Source organism: Siphateles boraxobius, unplaced genomic scaffold (genome assembly GCF_051911475.1).
Source record: "Siphateles boraxobius isolate OS27281-9 unplaced genomic scaffold, OSU_SipBor_1 7, whole genome shotgun sequence".
Lineage (NCBI taxonomy): Eukaryota > Metazoa > Chordata > Actinopteri > Cypriniformes > Leuciscidae > Siphateles > Siphateles boraxobius.
Genome location: NW_027509197.1, coordinates 12,240,259 through 12,260,187, shown reverse-complemented (window position 1 = coordinate 12,260,187; position 19,929 = coordinate 12,240,259). Strand labels below are relative to the sequence as shown.

At 38.1% G+C, this 19,929-nt stretch overlaps 1 protein-coding gene across 3 annotated transcripts in view; it reads right to left on the bottom strand.

Annotated features, from left to right (window-relative positions):
• Nucleotides 1-19,929, bottom strand: part of abcb6b (ATP binding cassette subfamily B member 6 (LAN blood group) b) — a 56,887-nt gene that overhangs the window by 25,926 nt on the left and 11,032 nt on the right. For all 3 annotated transcript variants that reach the window (XR_013197119.1, XR_013197118.1, XM_077215881.1), the window contains exons 14-17: nucleotides 9,416-9,590; nucleotides 7,780-7,892; nucleotides 7,608-7,702; nucleotides 1,126-1,194 (exon numbers count right to left, since the gene is read on the bottom strand). Coding sequence is in view for 1 of the 3 variants with exons in the window: in XM_077215881.1 (XP_077071996.1) it covers nucleotides 1,126-1,194; nucleotides 7,608-7,702; nucleotides 7,780-7,892; nucleotides 9,416-9,590 (452 nt within the window). In the remaining 2 variants the exon portion in view is untranslated. The remainder of the gene's footprint in view (nucleotides 1-1,125; nucleotides 1,195-7,607; nucleotides 7,703-7,779; nucleotides 7,893-9,415; nucleotides 9,591-19,929) is intronic.

Genomic DNA, 19,929 nt, shown 5'->3' with positions numbered 1-19,929 from the left:
GGAAGCATAAATTAATAACATCCATTAATAACAGCCAGTTCTTATCCTCCAGGATCCCCACACCTTTTGGAAAAGATAAATAAAATAAAAAGTCTGAATATTTCTTTTCTGAGCATAAGTAGAATTAGTCATTAAAAAAAAATGTACATGACTTTTCCAGGCCTGAAAAAAAAAATCCCTTTAAAAATTCCCTGACGCTTCCAGCTTTTCAATGACCATGTGAACCCAGCATCCACCATCCTTGTCAAACCTTTTCCCAGAGATTTCGCAGACCACAGACGTCTCTTTTCAGGAAGCAGCCTGTTAAGGGGCAGCACAGGGTGTATCTATTAATTCCTCCATTCTAAAAGCATTAACCCTTCACCTTCCTGAATGGACATTCCCACCTCGCTCCGTTCCTGTGAACGTGGGTATTCCGATACGCTGTTCCTGTGGGTTAAAAGCCTGTGTGGGTCATGTTTACATCGCAGTGTCAGTCAGGGCTGAATGTGCGAGGTGTGGAGTTACATCCCTGACGGCTGTGTCTTGAGGACGGTCTGTTGGCTGTAGCTCATATATCAAAGGGCAGAAGTGAAGGACAGGGAGCACAGGGTTAACATCGGGGCTGAACGACCAGGATGAATGAAGAAGTCCATTAGTGGGATTCTCTGTGTGTGTGCGTCAGGTTTAAAGGAAGAACTCTCTATCTGTGCGTATAACACCTGAGGGCCTGCAGCGAGACAGGACACAGCGATCGGGCAGGGCGTGGACTGCTCGGACACTGAGAGACTATATCCTGTCTCTGGGAAGATGAGGATACACTCAGACGGCCCTCAGGTTAAGACTACAGATTGACTGATAACAAGAACAGTGCCTCTGGGACACACTCACACACAGATCTTAGGTTTCCCAAGGATGAAGAAGACCCTGTCTGTCCCAACACGTCTTCTATGGTTCACTCTCCACCGAACCAAAGGAATTTCCCTCAACCAGGACAGAGAGGGTGTCACATTTCCTCTTTTATATGGTACCGCCCGGGATCTGGCCGAACAGAGGGGGAAAAGGCCAAGCAGGGTGTGTTGTTTGAATCTTTACAGTAGGTTTGTCTCTCAGGAGGACAAATGCACTCATACACACTCTACTGACCTTCCTCGTTCTGCTATCCGCCCGTCTTGAAGAACGAGGATCTGATCGGAGCTGATGATGGTGGATAACCTGAAAATACAAATGAATGTTACATTAAATAAAGAATACTAAATCAACATTCAAAGTTAATCTTAAAAACACCAAATCTAATAACAGTTAAATGTAATATTTTGGAAACCTCCATACTTTACATCATAATTTTGTGATGTCTAAATTCACTGTTAACAATTAAAACACGTTTTATTTTTAATATATTTTACAAAACAAATGTAGAAATTAAATATTGGCTGATTATCGGTTATTAGCCTATATCTGAAAATAAATGTTATCTTATTGGTATCAAACAGAATGTTAATATTATTACATTGCCAATTAATATGTAATTTTGCAAACACAATATTGAGCTGATAGTTGCCAGCAAGGAGTCAAATGGTGAACTAGCATGCATACCCAAAAGGAAAAGCAAAAAAAAAAAAAAATTCATACAGGTTTCCTGAAACCAGTCATCAGGCCATGGCACGCCAAGCCAACAGAAGGCCAATGACACGTTGTCATCGTCAGACTAGTTCTGCGGTGTGTTCTGCACCACTGGCACATTGTTTGAGGATTTTTTATTTTTGGGCCAAATGAGCATGCTGAATTGGTCAGTGAGAGTTCACTCTGATTGGCCGTTCAGCTTAGCAAACTAGTGCATGAGAAGAAAAACAGAAGTGACGAAAGCAAATGGTGAGCAAGATTGGTGTGAAAAAGGGCCTGTCCCAATACCCACACTTTCAGGACTTTGACCACTTATCTACTTACAGGGATTGGACAATGAAACTGAAACATTTGATTTTAGATCACAATAATTTATCAGTATGGTGTAGAGCCTACTTTTGTGGCCAATACAACATCAACTCGTCTTAGGAATGACAGATACAAGTTCTTGACAGTGGCCAGAGGGAATTTGAGCCATTAAACAGTGGCCTGGTCCCTGGCCAGATGCTGGAGGAGGAAAACATTTTCTGACTTGCTCCACCAAAATACCTTAAAGTGGTTCAAAATATTTAGATCTGGTGACTGTGCAGGCCATGAGAGACGTTCAACTTCACTTTCATGTTCATCATAAAGTCTTGCTGTGTGTATTGGTGCATTATCATGCTGTTACCTGGCACCCTCTTCAGGCTCCAATGTTTGAACCATTAGGTGCACATGGTCCTCCTAAATGGTTTGATAGTCCTTGGAAGTGACACACCCAACAAGCACATTAGGGAATGTCATGATATTGCAGCCCAAACCATCACTGATCCACCCCTATGCTTCACTCTGGGCAATGCATGTTTCACATGTCCACAACCCAAGATTTGCACTGTTCGCACCAACGAAACTGACATTTGGCATTGGCACGAGTGACCAAAGTTATGGCTATAGCTGCCCAACTATTGACCCAACTATGGATATATTGATATATTGAGTTGGGCAGGTGTGGTTTTATGTTTTTGTGGATACAATCAAGGTTAGTACAAGGACATCCCTTTCAGACAGATTTCTCTTGTTGGATGTGGTTTGTCCTGCGTGGTGGTATGCCAACATTATCCTGTATACCATAGCTCTCAATACACCGCAAAGTTTAGCTGTCCTAATCAAAGTGAGATGTGCACCAGCAATTTGTCCTCTTTTGAACTCTGAAATGTCTTCCATTATGTTATGTTGATTGCAATATTTTACATACAGCTGTGTTATTACTCGGCTAATTCAACCTTCACACTCTGCTCTAACTGATAGAATATAAAATCAGTGAAGATTGGCCACCAGGTCGCGCATATATACATGTAGGTGTGAAACCTCCAACAATATATTGGCCAGTGTTTCAGTTTCATTGTCCAACCGCTGTACATACAATATTTTAGGTCTTTGACCCTAGTGTTTAAGTGGTTGTGAAGCCCACAAGTGTGTAAAACTTTTGATTACCTGATGGGCCACACTTATAGTGTTGTAAAAATGCATGTAACGTTTTTACAGAATTTAAAATTCTATAAAATTCTTATTTTATACTTTGCTCTTTAAAATAAACTTCTAAATGTATGTTCAGTAGTCCCTACGAACCAGATGACAATTTAATGGTGGTGCTTCTAATTAAGCACTAAAAAAGCAGTTGCAAACATTTAGCAAAATACACATACTCATATCTGTACCAATAAAACGTGCAACACTTTACATAACCAAATTATATGTAATATCTAATTAAATTTAACATACACTTGAAAGTTTTACTGGACATCTTACAATTACAGGGCACAAGAGTTCCTGAACATGATGAATAATGGGATATGCTAAGCTTCAAACACTGCTTTGATGCGGCATTAAAGACGTAGATTCAGTGTACGTTTAGGGCACGGAGCTTTAGCATTTATCAGACAGGAGATAGTTTTGTGTCATTGCTTGCTAATTTCCTGTCACGTGCATGTGCTTTCAAGTGCCCGAGTCTGTAATTGTCGGTATTGGGTCAGGACCACTGGTAAGCAAGCGTTGCTTTGATTATTCTTTGTATAGCTGCAGTTCTAGCTCTTCCAATACTCTTTTTGAATTTACTCTTCTTCTTTTTTTTTTTTTTACTGCCACCTGCTGGTATGGAGAGTTACGTTGTTGATCACTGACTATAGTCTTGGCGGTGTGTTCAAGTGCAACTTTTTGGCCTAGATGCAGATGACTGCTAGATTTTGATGTTGATTTGGTGGCTGTGCCTTTCATTTTTTGGAACAAATGGACAGTCCAACCTTAAACTCTCGTCATTGGTTGAGTCAGTTTTGCTGTGTCAGTCTGGTCAGAATGCTCAAAGAAAACAGAGCAATGCTTTGATAGCTCCACAGAGCCACAATGTTTACAATCTAAAAGTAGCTTACTAGTGGTTGTCAGCATATAAAGTTAGAATGGAGAAAATATTTAAAGTTCTTTAGTAAGAAAGGAAGAAGTAACATCAAAAACATTAGACTTCAACTTTAAAGGGCACAGACAGGAAACACATCACTTACTCTGCCATTAAAGCCTGTTTTTATTTCTGCATCACATCAAAAGTTAATCCTTGTTTGCATCCTGTTCAGAAAACAGAGCGATTCAGCCGTCGTTGTACTGTAAACGCATTCCTTATTTTAAAGCAGCTGCGGCAGCGTCTTTAAGCACTAGATCCCCCTTAATCTAATCCACACACACTGCTTCTTTAATTCACACCCGAAACCTTCTGCAGGTCAGCCTCTCAGCTGCCCTTCATCTTCAAACAAAGGAGCGGAGACTTCTTTATTGATCGCTAACCCCAGAACCACCACCCCAAAAACAGATCAAAGTGACACCACTGTCTCAGAGGCTGGACAGGATCAAAGCTTGCAGACTCAGATCCTGATGTGTTTACAATTTTCTAAAGAGGAGAGCAATGAGAGACAGAGGGAAAAACATTAGAGAGAAGGAAACAGAGATGCCGGGTGGGCAGAGACACTTTCCGAACATGACGGCAGGAGTACAAGAGTGGTGGAATGTGTCACAGAAAGACAAAAAAAAAAGGTGACCAGCAGAGAGGAAGCGAGCGAGGTGCTTGAATCAATGTCAAACGTGTTCGCTCTTCTCATAAAACACCTACAAAATAATTCCACACTAATGACTATCAGGCACACACGTGTTTTCTGTTGAGGACATAGCAGACACTATCTGACAGTTATTAAACACTATGCTGTGGACTAGAGGTGAAACAATTCCTGGAAAAAATAGTTTGGTACATATTTGTACTGCGGTGCATTTCATGACAAGAAAGAAGAAAATCATAAATGTATTAAATGTGAATAAATTGCAAGGTGTCCAATTGTAGTTTGAGTAATTAGCACTGAATCACTGTAGAATTTGAGAGGAGGAGAAGAAACTACAGGTGGACGTACAATTGAATGAATTAGACAACAAACAAAAATGCAAATACAAATGAGAGTATACCCGGAATGTGCACGCATTGACAAAGATTGCGTGCACAAAATATGACCGCTTTAGTGCTCTCAAATATGAACTTCTATTAAATGAATAATACATTTATATTTCTATAAATACATGTGGATGCAATACATATATTAAATGAACATATGCTAATTTATATTATATTTATATTATATTGGGTCTGTAAGATTTTTTAAAATGTTTTTGAAAGAAGTCTTGTATGCTCAAGGCTGCCTTTATTTGATCAAAGTAAAAATGCATTAAAAAGAGCAATATTGTGAAACATTACAATTGAAAATAACCGTTTTCCATTTGAATATATTTTAAAATGTAATGGCAAAACTGAATTTTCAGCATCATTACTCCAGTCTACAGTGTCACATGATCCTTAAGAAAAAAATCTAATATGCTTATTTGCTGCTCAAGAAATCTTTTTTTCTATTATTTTCAATGTTGAAAACAGGTGTACTGCTTAATATTTTTGTGAAAACTGTTTTTTTTTCAGGATTCTTTGTAAAATGATACGTCTTTGCGGTCACTTTTGATCAATTTACTCTTTGCTAAATAATAGTAGTAATTTATTTATTTATTAAATTTTATTATTATTATAGTTATTTTTTTACATTTTTTAAATCTTACTGACCCCAGCCGTTTGAGCGGTAATGTATTTAAAGACGTACATTATCTCATAACTCCTTAACTCTTAAATTATATCCATTAATATAAAAGTGTTGCAGGACATTCCAAATAAACGCATTTTTGTCAAGTGAAGGGAACTCCCTAAAATCTATCTTGATGAATGACAGCACTAAATACAAGTGTAAAGAGATTTTGTGGTCAGATCACTGAAACCACATCCAAAGGTGGTCATACACACATGTAATATCAGATCTGTAGTGCAAACACTAGTTGACAGTGAAGGAACGTCTGCTCACCGGTCAACTATTCACTGCTCTGAACAGATGTTTTAAATGTTGCAGGCTATGTGCGGCTTTATATGACAACCAACTGAGTGAAAAATTGGATAAGAGCATACATTTGAATTGACAAGACTACGCAGAACTTCTTCAGTATCTCTAAAATCAACATGCAGTTACACTGATGTACAGCACAGGTGCTGAAGTTTATCTAATAAACATCCCTATTTTTCAATTAAGCTGCTTTAATTTCATTTTAAAAAAAGTTAATGTGCACAAAATATTTTGATTTTCAAAGTCGTGGCAAAAAACTGAGAACTGCTGTAGAGTAACTGTACAGTTAAATGTTTAATCAAATGAAAAATTTAAATATACCCAGTCTTTTAAGCTTGCAGATATTAAAAACACATTTAATGGACCAAACCACAAACACATAGGTGTGAACTATGAGCTCAGCTTGTATGTCATGAACAGCTTTATCTCATTTGGGAGACAGCTGCTTGCTATTGTTTGGATTATCCTTCATACACCTTTCATTTCTTTGGGCTAGGGTGTTATTCTGAAGACACTGGGTTTAAGGACAAATGGATCAATTTAATTAATGCTAGAGATGTGGCCCAGATGGCCCAACAAAAGCTTTTATCAATACATGATGTTATCTGAGGGATAAAGCCTTGAATTCAGAGCAGTAGACAATATATTTCAGGGCCTGGACATATTGGAGCATCAGGACAGATATAAAGGTGTGGTCACATTAATGTAATTTCACAGACACATTTTCCATTGTCAATAGTGTAGAGATGTAGTAAAGCACTTTCAAACCAAGCAGCTCTTCTGTTGGCCAACGTGTCCGTGTGACCAGCTTGAACCTTTTGCGAAACTTTTTCGCCATCATTCAAATTCCTGATCACGTGGATTTTGAACAACGGTAAATGTGACTGCACTTTATTTCTTATTTCTGATAGAAACATGACTTCCATCAGTAGCGCTGGGAGTAAAGATGAACAAATAACTATAAAGCAAACCAAACATAAACCAATAAAATAACTATAACGATAACTATATTAGCATCCACATCAGCGGACGATATTTTTTCTTTATTCTAAGCGCGCACTGCAATTTTGTCGTCTGCCACTTTAAATGCTTGAGCTCTTAAAGCAGGATAGATTCTGATTGGCTGTCAATGTTAATATTCACTCATCAGCAGGAAAAAAAATCATTCTAAAAATTTATTTCAATTATACAGCTTCTGTGCCGCTATCGTTATAGTTGTGGTGTGGACTCTGCTATTCTTTTATATATAGAATGATTTTTAAAACTATATATTTATTATTATCATTAAAGTTAACATCCATGATGTGAACAGGCCTTAACTAACCAAAACTAACAAAGTTACTTAACTGCGTTGAGAAGAATGTGGTATATAGGCTACCTTTATTTGTAAAAATATTATATTAAAGAAATGTTCAGTTCCATGAAACAGTTTAATGGTTTTAACAGTAATTTAATAACTTTAGGTTATAAGAGGCTTGAAGATTGTGAAGCTACAGTTTTAAAGTAATTTCTCCAATACTGACCATCAGTTTGATTTGCATTAGCAAGAATTAGACCTACCTGTGTGCCACGACGATAGTGGTGTGGTTGGCACACACCTTAGCAAGAGAAGCCTGAATGTTATGCTCCGTTTGACTGTCTAAAGCAGATGTGGCCTGAAAGTAAAGTATGCGAAGCAGGATTAAGTACATACCCACATAAATTGTCAACCTTCAAGAGAGCCTTTACTCACTTCATCGAGCAAAATGATGCGAGGGGATTTCAGGATTGTGCGAGCGATGGCCACTCTCTGTTTCTCTCCACCACTCAACTTCAGACCCCTTTCTCCAACTTCAGTAGCATATCCTATCAATAATAACCAAAGGATTGTTCAGGGAAAACTAACATTTTGTAATCATTTACACACCCCCATGTTATTACAATACTATATGATTAATGACAAAAATGTTTAGGGTCAGAAAGATGAATACTTTTTTTCAGCAAGGATGGATAAAATTGATCAAAAGTGACAGTAAAGACATTCATAGTGTTATAAAAGATTTCAAATTCAAATAAATCTTGTTCTTGCTGTGCTGAACAAATTATTTTAGGAATCCTGGATATAAAAAAAAAAATGAAGCTCGTTTTCAACATGGATAATAATAAGAAATGTTTCTTGAGCACCAAATCATCAAAAGCATTAAGGACCCTATCTTGCACCCAGTGCAATTGACTTTGTACACGGACGCATGTATCATTTGTATTTTGCACCCGCGCAAAGCGGACTTTTCCCTCCACAGACGCACGCCGGCAAACTAGGGAATGAACTTGCGCTCCCTGGGGGGTTCAGTGCAAAAAAGGAGGCGTTTTTCGGCGCAAACAATCCCTGGTGCTATTTTGCAGGTCCAGAAAACAATTGCGCCACTGACCAGAAAAAAACTAGTCTAAAGTCAGTGGCGCGTTGCCCGTACATTCAGATGCTATGTAAAGCGCGCATGCTTTGCCATTATACAGAGTGTGAACAACGCGCATACACTGTAGATGATTCTCTCATCTACACAGATGCATTTTCCTTTTTGCAAATTATACATTATTATAAGGAAAAATGTTAAAACACGAGGGAAATCATTGTTGTGTCCATGACGATGAGAAAAATAGGCATAAAGCTTACACATTTACCCAAATTATTATATGCTTGTTTAACCGAAGCTAATTTGGGTGGGTTTGTCCCATCCTCAATGTCACTTCTCTTTCTTTTACGGCCCTTGACGATGAGAAAAATAGGCATAAAGCTTACACATTTGCCCAAATTATTATATGCATGTTTAATCAAAACTAATTTGGATTGGTTTGTCCCATCCCCAATGTCACTTCTCTTTCTTTTACGGCCCTGACGAGAACATTGATCTCCTCGGCTGAAAACCGATTCTGAAGCGCGCCTGGTAAATCCGCCATAATAATAACAATCCGCCATGCAACATGTGCACCTGCTCTTACAGGGTTTGTTGGATGACGCTCTGATTGGTTTATTTCACGTTGCGCCCAAACCACACCTATGAATAATGAAGCTATTTCAGATCAATCCCTTTTAAACTTGCGTCGGGCGCAAGAGTCATTTATCCCGCCGGTAAAATAGCAACAGCGCCCAAGACCCATTCCCAAAGTTACTTGCGATTCGCGCTTGATACTTGCGTTTCAGATCGTTAAAATAGGGGCCCTAAAAGTCTTACTGACCCCAAACTTTTAAATGGCAGTGTATGCATTCCAAGGATGTACCTATGCTTTGGCTGCATCATAAAACTTGAGCAATTTCCAATGTAATGCTGTTATTCTGTGAACAGACAAAATAAATGACTAAATCTAGCTATGAAAATTTAGCAGTCCTCTACCGTCTGGAAGGGATAATATCTTATGGTGGATATCAGCAGCCACTGCAGCCTCTTCCACCTCCTGGTCACTTGCAGAGATGCGTCCGTAGCGAATGTTTTCACGGATGTTGTCATTGAAAAGGACGGTATCCTGAGGAACTACACCAATGTAGGATCGGAGGGAGTTCTGTCTCACCTGCATGTATGAAGATGAACATGCCAAGAAAGGTATAAGTCATTCAAATAAAGTACTTGTTAATCAACTAGAAATTCTGTGTTGTTGTACAGTATATACAAATGATTGAGGCATTTTGTTTAGACATTTGCATGTAGTCTTCTAGTTTTTATCTTCACACAAAGACTATCTAGCTGTACGCAGCCCTAAATTATAACAACAGGTGAATCGTGGATAGGTGGGGCTCGAACTTTAAAGTATTTCACCACCTGAGGGTTTGGAGGTCTCCACTGCCTTTGAAAGTTAAGGAGCCAGGTGCTGGTGGGCTATGAAGGGGTCCCAAGCTCTGAAGATCTGAAACCCCAATTATAAAGCAGGGTGACAATCTTCACATGCTGCCTGTTATTGGGAGGGGTGCGGCGATAGACCCCTGCCGAGATCCAAAGCCTGGCAAACTCTGTGAGGCAGTGCCAGCTGACATCAAGGGTTTCGAACAGAATAAAGAGGAGCAGAGACAAGACAAAGTAGGTCTGGAATGGGCACAAATTTTAAGGAAGCGCTAAGCTGACCCCCTTTCAGCAATAAATCAAGAGTCCCGCTGCGGAGACGGTCTACGTCGTTTCCATCTGAATAACATTTTATGATGTTTCTGCTTTAAGTAAAATATGTCTTGGCAGCGGTACAAAACAAGCCACTGTTTGACAGAATGTTGACATTTTATATCCTAACAAATTTGCAACCATAATTTGCAAAATTGATTTAAAAGCAAGAAACAACACAAAGCCATATTCGAAATGATCTTCCTCTGGTATGGTTCTCAAACTTTTCACCACTTCATTAAGGGTGTGTTCACATTTGTAGTTCGGTTCGGACCAAAAAAAAAACCCATTTAGTCCTGGTCCGTTTAGCGTTCACATTGGAATTTTTAATTTCGAACCTAAAGGCATAACTATATGTTTACAACCTGATTGGTCACATTTTATTAAGTATATTTCGGGACGGAACTGCATATAATGGTGTTTTGGCCAGCTGAATACTCGTGAAGAGCTTGTGAGAAGGAGTCAAAACAGCAGCAGGAATCCCTCCGTCACACACACAAATGAAGATCTGCTGTGAGGAGACGCGGTTCGGATGCCTGTACCGAAATGTGATGAGCAACATTGCAAATATGACGAGAAAAAACAGGTATGCTTAAGCATTCTGTCCTTTTTAGGGTCACATCTTGTGACATCATGACCTGTTTTTGGTTCATTTACATGTCTTTGGTCCGTGTTGCGTTATATATCATTCAAACTGCACCAGAGTTCGTTTGGAAGTGAACCGAAGACCCATCTTTTCAGCAGTATCAGTCCGCTTGTTTTGTGCGCACCAGGGTTCATATGGCAGCGTTCAGACTTATTCAAATGAACTGCACTAACATAATCGCACCGGGGTTTGTTTTAATCGTATCAAACATGCCAAAAGTGAACACACCCTAAATCAGATCATCCAAATAATGTGTCATATTTTGATTAATACCAATATATTTTAAATCCTTTAACTCTTAAATCTCAGTCCAGAAATCATTATCGATACACTTTGCTAAATCTAGCGTTTTCTATCAAAAGCAGGCCACTTTTAAAGCGTGTGTCGAGGGCAAATACACAACTACATTGTGACTGGTCTCATCATAACTATCCACCTTTTGGATTGCAGAAGAACGAATGCTGGTTATATATTAAATCAGGGGTGTTCAATATAAGTTTCCAAAGGTCTAGTCTCTGTATTTTCTTTCCCAGCGGAGGTCCAGACAATAATTTTTTTCCAACAGTTAGCTATAAAATTCCATGTGGACAGCAGCAGTACTTTGAAAATAAAAATCCGGAGTGTTCAAAATAGTCATCATATGAGGATATTGATGCCAAAGCGTTGGGGTGTCTGAGAATTTATCTCTAAAAATATTCAAATGCAAAAGCAAGAAAATTGGGCTTTGAAGCCATAGCTATTAGAGGGAATGTCAAGGCATCTTATCTGAAGAATAAACAGAAATGTGCAGACATAAAGTCTATACAAATCAATATTCAATTAAGGGAGATTATCCATACAGATTAGATCTTGTGGCAATAAGGTCATAGCACAGGTATCACCAACCCAATGATTGTCTCAGCTTGATAGTTATGAACTTGTGATAACATCTAATATGTTCTCTGTGTCCTAATGTCCCAAAAGAGCCTTGACTGTTATACTGAAATTAACTAAAGCTATTATCTGAACTTTGGTGCATACAATTGAAACCAAAGATGTTTCAGATGATTATTAAATCATTTGGCAAATGTACTGTGATTCAAACACCATAAAGTGAATGCTTACAAGTGAAGGAGGGAGACTTTTAGACAACAAGCAAATATGTCCCCCCAATCCAACTCTAACACTAGTGTCTGCTGTAGTTCACTCTAAACTAAGCCATTTTTATAAGACCCAATGTTCTGATAGAAAGGTAGTTAATCAGCCTATGAATGGCTTTTTTTTTATAGTCTATATTTGTGTCTGCCTATTAAGCTGGGATAGGAAAATAATTGAACATTTTAAAATTACACAGCTTTAGATTTAGTCTATGTAGCTTTGAGAAGCTTTCGTTTTTTTCTTTTGAACTCAGCTCAGAAAAACTAACCCAACAAACCTCAATAAATGTACAAACAGAATCGAACTAACTGCTGTAAGACAAAGTGACCGTAATCTTACCCACAACAAGGGTAACTCAAAATGATTCTTAGATCACATTAAAGAAAAGCCCCCGTCTCCAAGCGCTGATAATAACAGAGCGAGTGAGCGAGAGCGAAGCGTGTGGTGCTCTGGCTGTTCAGTCGACCATTAATCCATGTGGCGAGTGGAACCAGCCTCAGTGTTTTCACTTCAAACGCCTGACGAATTAGATCTCCCTTTGAAGTTTGCTTTTTTGTTTTTTCTTTTGTTTATTTTTTGCCTGTTTTTTAGTGTGCTTAATTCACCATCTTTCTATTCCTTCTTCCCATTCATTTGGCTCTTAAAAAAAGTCAATGTCCTTAATTTATGAACTAATTAACATCAGACTGGGCCGGGTGAGAGAGGGCTTACTGCAGCCATGTGAAACACAAATGGCTTCCCAGGTCTTTATGGGAGTGTAGCATCTGTCCCCTCACAATACAACTTTTATCCTAAGAGACGGCACTTTCACTCTGGTTTCCGGTCCTATTTGCAACAGTATTCTCAATCATTTTGAGAAGAAAGAATAAAAAAAAGTGAAACAAGACAGCACGTTTATGCCATTGAAGTTAAAAAAAAAAGTCTAAGATGAAGAAACAAATTAGACAAGATTGGCACAATTATACATTACAATATTTTGGAAATACTGCACTTTTAGTGAAAGTCCATCCTCTTAAGCATGATTAAGACATTTACTTTCATTATGTCATTTAGATATTGACTGTATTTGAGTATCTTTTCCTTCTTGCGATCATAAACGCCATTTTAAACTGAATCAGGTTGAAATCAGGAGGTTGCCATCAGTGAGGAACACTGGACTCTCTCTTCAGACAGACTCATATACAGTAGTATACAACAGTAGTGACTAGTCAAGTGGTTCAACCACTACCACTAGTTGCACTTGTTCTATATGCTGAAAGGAGTAAAGGTGTTCTGGTATATTTGTGTGTTCTGAGTGTAAAGGTCCAATATATTTGGAATTACAAGTGAAAATAAAGTGAAACTGGAGTGCTTTGCGCTCCCAATATAGCATGTAAGCAAACTACACAGAGGACTTTTAAGATTACATGCAAGCCAGAACTGTTGCAAACTGCTCAGAGACCCTGAAGCTAACTAAATGCTGCCCAGAGTAAGACATCTGTTTTGTACCATTTATGACAAAGCATCAATGGCAATACGCAAGCTTCCATTAACCAGGACGCACTCTTTCTCTAGTTGCCCACCATGATAAAGCTGCACAGTGTAACATTTATATAAGATAAATTGTATTTTTATTTGCATTTATATAATAGTTCAACTACTTAATGACCACTCAGTGTAGCTAGAAACATCATTTTTTAGATTATTTGTGACACTAAGTCAACTGGTTATGTGTTTCACATGGCACAGCACGTGTAGACCCTCAGACGGGGAAAACAGGCCATATCAGATGCTCAAAAATTAGAGAAACCCAAGCAAAACTGTGATATGCAAAACATAAAACATGCTACAATTGAATCCACTTGGCGAGAAGCAGACACAAGTATTGTTCTGCATAGCCAAGCAGATGTGTGCACAAATCAGGGCTGGAACCGTTTACTTGAAAGACACAAAAAAAAGGCTGGGAGGGAACTACCCATGTGCTCCTAACCTGGACCAAATGTACGCAAAACATCTTGTTTACACGAACCTCCACATGCTGCTCTGTTTAACACTTCACAGGATTGTTATAGACTCCAGTCTCTTCTACTCGGAAATCCACTAAGTCAGACGTAACATCAATGAAGCACAGTGCCTCAGAAATACAGAGGTTCAGCGGGGGCAAGGGGTCGTTCTCTTTCAGTCTCCTTTCCATCTTCTGTTTCTTCCTACAGTTAAATGTTATTATGTTACGTGCAAAAAAGACAACGCCACAGACAGAAAAAATGTCTCTGGTGACCACTTGCCTTCTGTAATCAACTGCAACAGAATCAATAACCAACTTTTATGACGTGTTCCATATAGTGAAGTATGACAGAAGCACATCTGGATCCCAGCATGAAGGGTCATCAAAATTTTACTGCTCCAGCAGTAAATATCGATGAATGGTTTTCTATCAATAAGGCTCATTTCTAGTACTCTAAAACAAGCAGCTTGGTGACTAAACATGTTAAAAAATAGTTTTTGCCAATTCAACTTTTACACTTTAAAAGGTATACATAGTACTTCTGAGGAATATATGTTTGCAATGATATACACTCACATGGGATGAGGAAAAGTGGTGTTATTCTAAATAGAGCGGGATGCCCCCACATGGGAGACGCCATGTTGAAATCACCAGTTGACCAGTCGTGTTATTGAATTGACAGTTACTACAACTACTACTACTATTAATAATAACAATAATAAATATTCACTTAATTAAGGACAAACCATATACATAAAAGTATAGCTTAGCAAAATATGCAAACCTAGTGAAGCGATAATGCAAACCACAACGACTCGCAGCTCCTATGCCGCAGATCGAGAAAAGCAGCCAGACTTAAACCAGCATGAACCGAACCAAAACAATACATTTCAATTGAACCCAAGAGTATCCATCATATGAATGTATATTGCATGAGATGGAAAGAACAAATGAAATGACAAAAAAAGACACTTCATGTATATAGGCCAGAAGTGTCAGCAAAAGTTTTCTGACAGGAACAAGTGCCAGTGAAAAGCAAACAAAAATTGAAAATCTAATGAGTCCACTGGAAAGTGAACAGGAAATTATTGGTGAAAGAGAAAAAGAAAGGTATCAGGACATGTTGCAGGCTGAACTCAAACCTAAATCATCCATATGAGCACCATGATTCTTACAAACAACCAAGAATACATATTACAAAATTCTCTTACAACACTTTAAATTTTTTTTACATTTAATTTATACAAAAGATATACCAAAATACAAACAAAAACTGTGGAGACTGATATAAACGGTTCTAAACCCAAAGACTTATCTTATGTATGCTAACATTCAAAAGGTTGGGGTGGTAAGATTTAAAAACATTTTTTTTTGAAAGAAGTCTCTTATGCTCAACAATGGATTATTTATTTGCTCAAAAACACAATAAAAACAGTAATTTTGTGAAATGATACTACAATTTAATACAACTGTTTTATATTTGAATATATTTTAAAATGTAATTTATTCTTGTGATGGCAAAGCTGAAGTTTCAGCATAATTACTCTTCAGTGTCACATAATCCTTCAGAAATCATTCAAATATGCTGATTTGCTGCTCAAGAAACATTTCTTAAAATTATCGATACTGAAAACAGGAAACTGTGATTTTTGTCAAGGTTCTTTGATGAAAAGAAGGTTCAAAAGAACAGCACTTATAAAATAGAAATGTGTTTAATATAAATATCTTTACTATTAGTTTTGATATATTTAATGCATCCTTGCTGAATAAAAGTAGTAATTTCTTTTAAAAAAATCTTACTGACCTTTTGAATGGTAGTCTAACTCTAATAAACCATGCAAAACACCCAATGGATTATTACCAAAAGAACTAAAGGATGTCCTCTAACAAGGTGTTTTTATAAAGTGCTAGAACATAACCTATGGCGATTAACCACCTTCCTCAAGCACACTGTTGGCATCACAGAACCAGATTTTAAGCACGAGCAGTGCTGTCTGTCAGGTGCATGACGTGTGTGTGTGTGTGTGTGTGTGTGTGTGAGCGCAGCAGAACATGTGGCCCATCAGCTGTCGGTGTGGTGTCTGTGTTTCTCTGCTCCCATCGCTTACAAGATCAATGAGCCCCAGCGGACGCCCCCCCACCCCACCCTCCCTAATACACGCTGGCAAACAACTTACATTTCCTACCATCAAAAGACACTTCTAATACCTTTGAAAAGAAACAGTTACGACCCTCAACGTTTCTTATTCGAAAGTTCCACATTTTAACAAAGCTTTCATGTTAGTCGTTATTAGCGCACTACAATCTATTCCGTTCCCCCGTGCCTTACGCCCGACCACGCTATTTCTTCTCTCAATCTTGCTTGCGTTTGAGCCGTTTGTTTGGTTTACGAGTCAGGAAACTGAGAGAGAAGGAATGCACTTGTGCATTTATTTCAATGACAACATTCATAAAGCAACACTCTTTCAGCTGTGAAGTAGATGAGGAATAGCTCTGATATTTCTGAGTCATATTTTCCCCTCGTCGTCTGACAAGATGAACGTCTCGCATGCAGCTTTCACAGACACAAGGGAGTCAATGCTGCATGGAGAAGGTGGAATCAGTGACAAGCAACAGAATGAAAACAGCCTTAAGGAATCCACTCCATCAAAGGCCTTGGGATTCAAATGTTGATCTATTATTTCCATCAAAGTGCTTACCTGAGAAAATGAGCATGAAGAATGACCAACAGATGTTTCTTGCTAAGAGGGTCTGTATCCTGTGACTGATTTGTAGAATATAACAAGATTTGTAGCACAACTGCTTGGCCATGATGACAACTACTTGTATTTTCACTTCTAAAGTTACAGGGAATCTACGAAATACTACCTGATATAAAACACATAACTTTAAGAGGGACTCCTCCATTTTAATGAGGACAAGTCTAAATTAACTTTTTGTCCTGCTCCTGTCCACAAAAGCCTGTAGTCTACGTGGATATAACGAGCCAAGTCCTGTTAGATTTGTCTCGTTCATAGGCTTTTTTATTCAATTCACACACAAGCAATGCTTCAGATTTTGTATGCTAGTGCCTTGTTACATTTGTCGCAGAAGGCTCAAGGAATGCTTTAGTTACTGTTGCAAACAGCAAAAACACTTGGATGTTCTCAAAACATTGAGAACATCCAACTCTGTGCCTGTAAATTGTTTGTTCTTTGTCACACAATAGACAAATAACATTCTTCACCTTACATTTTTGTGTAACCTTGTGATCATTTTTAGACAAATTTAGATTTTGCTTGAGTCCCACAAGTCATTTCTTTCTCCCAAAGAACTGTCTGATTCATCTAACCTTTAGTCAGTCAAATTTAATTTTTATTTAGCACTGTCTTTCGCTGATGTCCACAACCCTGTTAAAAGCCATTTTTAGGCATTGTCATCAAACTTTGTCTGTTTGGACTGCAGTTGCCTTTGGCTGTCGTAGTAACAATGCAAACTTATGTAGGTTATGGAGACTTCATCAAATAAATCTTTTCCCAAACTTATGTAGGTTCACTATACGTAAAACTTCATCAATAAATATTTTTCCCATTCTTTGTTTATAAGGTCTTCTTGTTTCGACACCTGACCTAACAACCCATCGCACAAAAAAACTACAAAAAACGCACATCAAATATGATATAATCGTTCAGACTGAGACGAATTAAGGACATTTTCAAAGCACCTAAAAAAACAACATCGATTTTTGATGCCTGCCTGAACAAGTCTCAAGAGCCAAAGAGTGCATCTTAGTCAAAATTATATATCTAATAGTTAGTTTCACGCAACATACTTCATATAGTACAGTACTTGGCGAAAGATCTATTCATTCGCCAGCTCATGCTTTAGATGTCCAAATGCTAATGTTCCAGTGAGTTTAATGAGTTGGATCTGGCCAGTAGTGAGAGGGATGAGATGCTGAACTGATGACAGCTGCTCTATAAAAGTAAATCTCCCCTCATGCCTGTACTGTGAGAAAGCGCTCACTCCCTATGAGAGTACTGGCACGCTGACCTACCTCATGCTTTCTGCTGCGCTCCAAACACATTAACGCAGCAGGAATGTTTGGCCATCGTGTGCAAGTGTGAAGGCGGTTGTTTGAATGCTGGGTTGTTGTGGTTCATGGATTTGACATGATACTGGAGAGGCTGTGAATGCGTGTGTAGGAGAGGACGAGAGAGATAGGACAATTTACTTGTCAGAAGTACTTCCTCCATGTAAATGCCAAACCACAACTTCCATCTTCAAATACTCTCAGCCAATCGATTATTTCAGCTCTCTCAAGAGCAGAAGCACATAGGAGGTTGCATAAACCATGTTTCCTGCACTACTATTCAGGTACTGTGTCGCTATTAAAGCACCTCGACAAAGCAAATAAAAAAATATTCATAAGTTTGGGGTTAGTACGATTTTTAAAAGAAATGCCCTTTATTTTAAGCCCTATTCATCAAAGAATCCTGAAAAAATGTATCAGTTTCCACAAAAATACTGAGCAGCATTAACGGCTTTCAACATTGATAATAATAAATGTTTCTTGAGCAGCAAATCAGTATATTAGAATAATTTCTGAAAACTGGAGTAATCGCTGCTGAAAATTCAGCTTTGCCATTACAGGAATAAATTATATTTAAATTATGTTAAAAATAGAAAAGAGTTACAGTAAATGCAGCCTTGGTGAGTATAAGAGACTTCTTTCAAAAACATTAAAAAAAAAAAATCCAAACTTTTGAATGGTAGTGTTCATGTAAGTAATTAATTAAATAATGAAATAGATTGTTACAGAAAATTGTCATGTAATGGCCAGTAACATTAAGATTATATTCTATAAATTCAAAATAAAGGGCCAAAATCAACTTTTTTAAATGCTAAAACTGAATTTTGGCCCATGAAAACAGACATTAATTTTAAGATTTGCTAAAAATTACTTTTTAACAGTGTTATTAAACGACCAGTAAAGATTGATTATATGTGAGTGTTAGGTGCATTTCAACACAGATAACCTAAATATAAATTAAAAGAACCCTCTAATATTGGATGATCACATCAGATTGGACTACCAGGTTGCATGTAAACAGTTTACAATGAATGCATCTCATTATAAACAACTACTCGTTCCCCCTCCCTTCTATATTATAAATATTTGCTAAACATATCATGTCATGCTGCATAGTCCTGTGAGTAAAGGTAACACAACCTTCTGTCCTGGATCGGAGCAGCAGTCCAGAAGTGAATCTAGCAGTTGTGAGCAGAGATCAGCTCTGTGCAAGAGGCCACCGTCTCCCTCAGGACACTGGAGTAAAAGCAGCTTAAAGCTCCATATTCATTATTTACATCTCTCTCACTATGATTAATTCACAGGGGGGCAGGTTTACTTGGAAATAAGAGGGAACCGTAAATCATATTCCCAGAACATTGTCATGTGTAGTGGAGGTTATATGATCTATGGTTGCATCTTACATCACTGGTGTCACTGCATAGTAGTTAACAGTGAGACAGCTTGTACGGTCTGGTATAAGATCACCTCAATCAGGCTCCTGTTACACACTGTTCAGCGTTGTACGATCACTAAGAATTTGTATTCCCATGGCTATTCAGATAGGGTAAACTGAACAGTCAGGTATGTGTAAGCAATGGAAATGTTTCGAGAGTAGAGCACCAAAAGTCTCCCAGATATAGATATACAAAAGATAAAAGTCTCACCCTGTCCTTGAAAAGACTACACAGTTTATGTGTGAGACACTAGTAACAACATTATCAATGCTAGCACTGCACTACGAAGAACACTTTGACATTGAATTGTGACTAGAATAACTAAGGAACAATCTCTTCTCAAGCAGCCAGTCTGAAGCAAGCTTGGTAGGAAATTAATTTTTCACATTTTAATGCAAGTTCTTTGTCCTCTTCAGTCAGTAAGACACTCTTCTCTTCAAACACCCGCCCTGTCACTATTCAAACCTTACATTAGAGGTCAGCAGA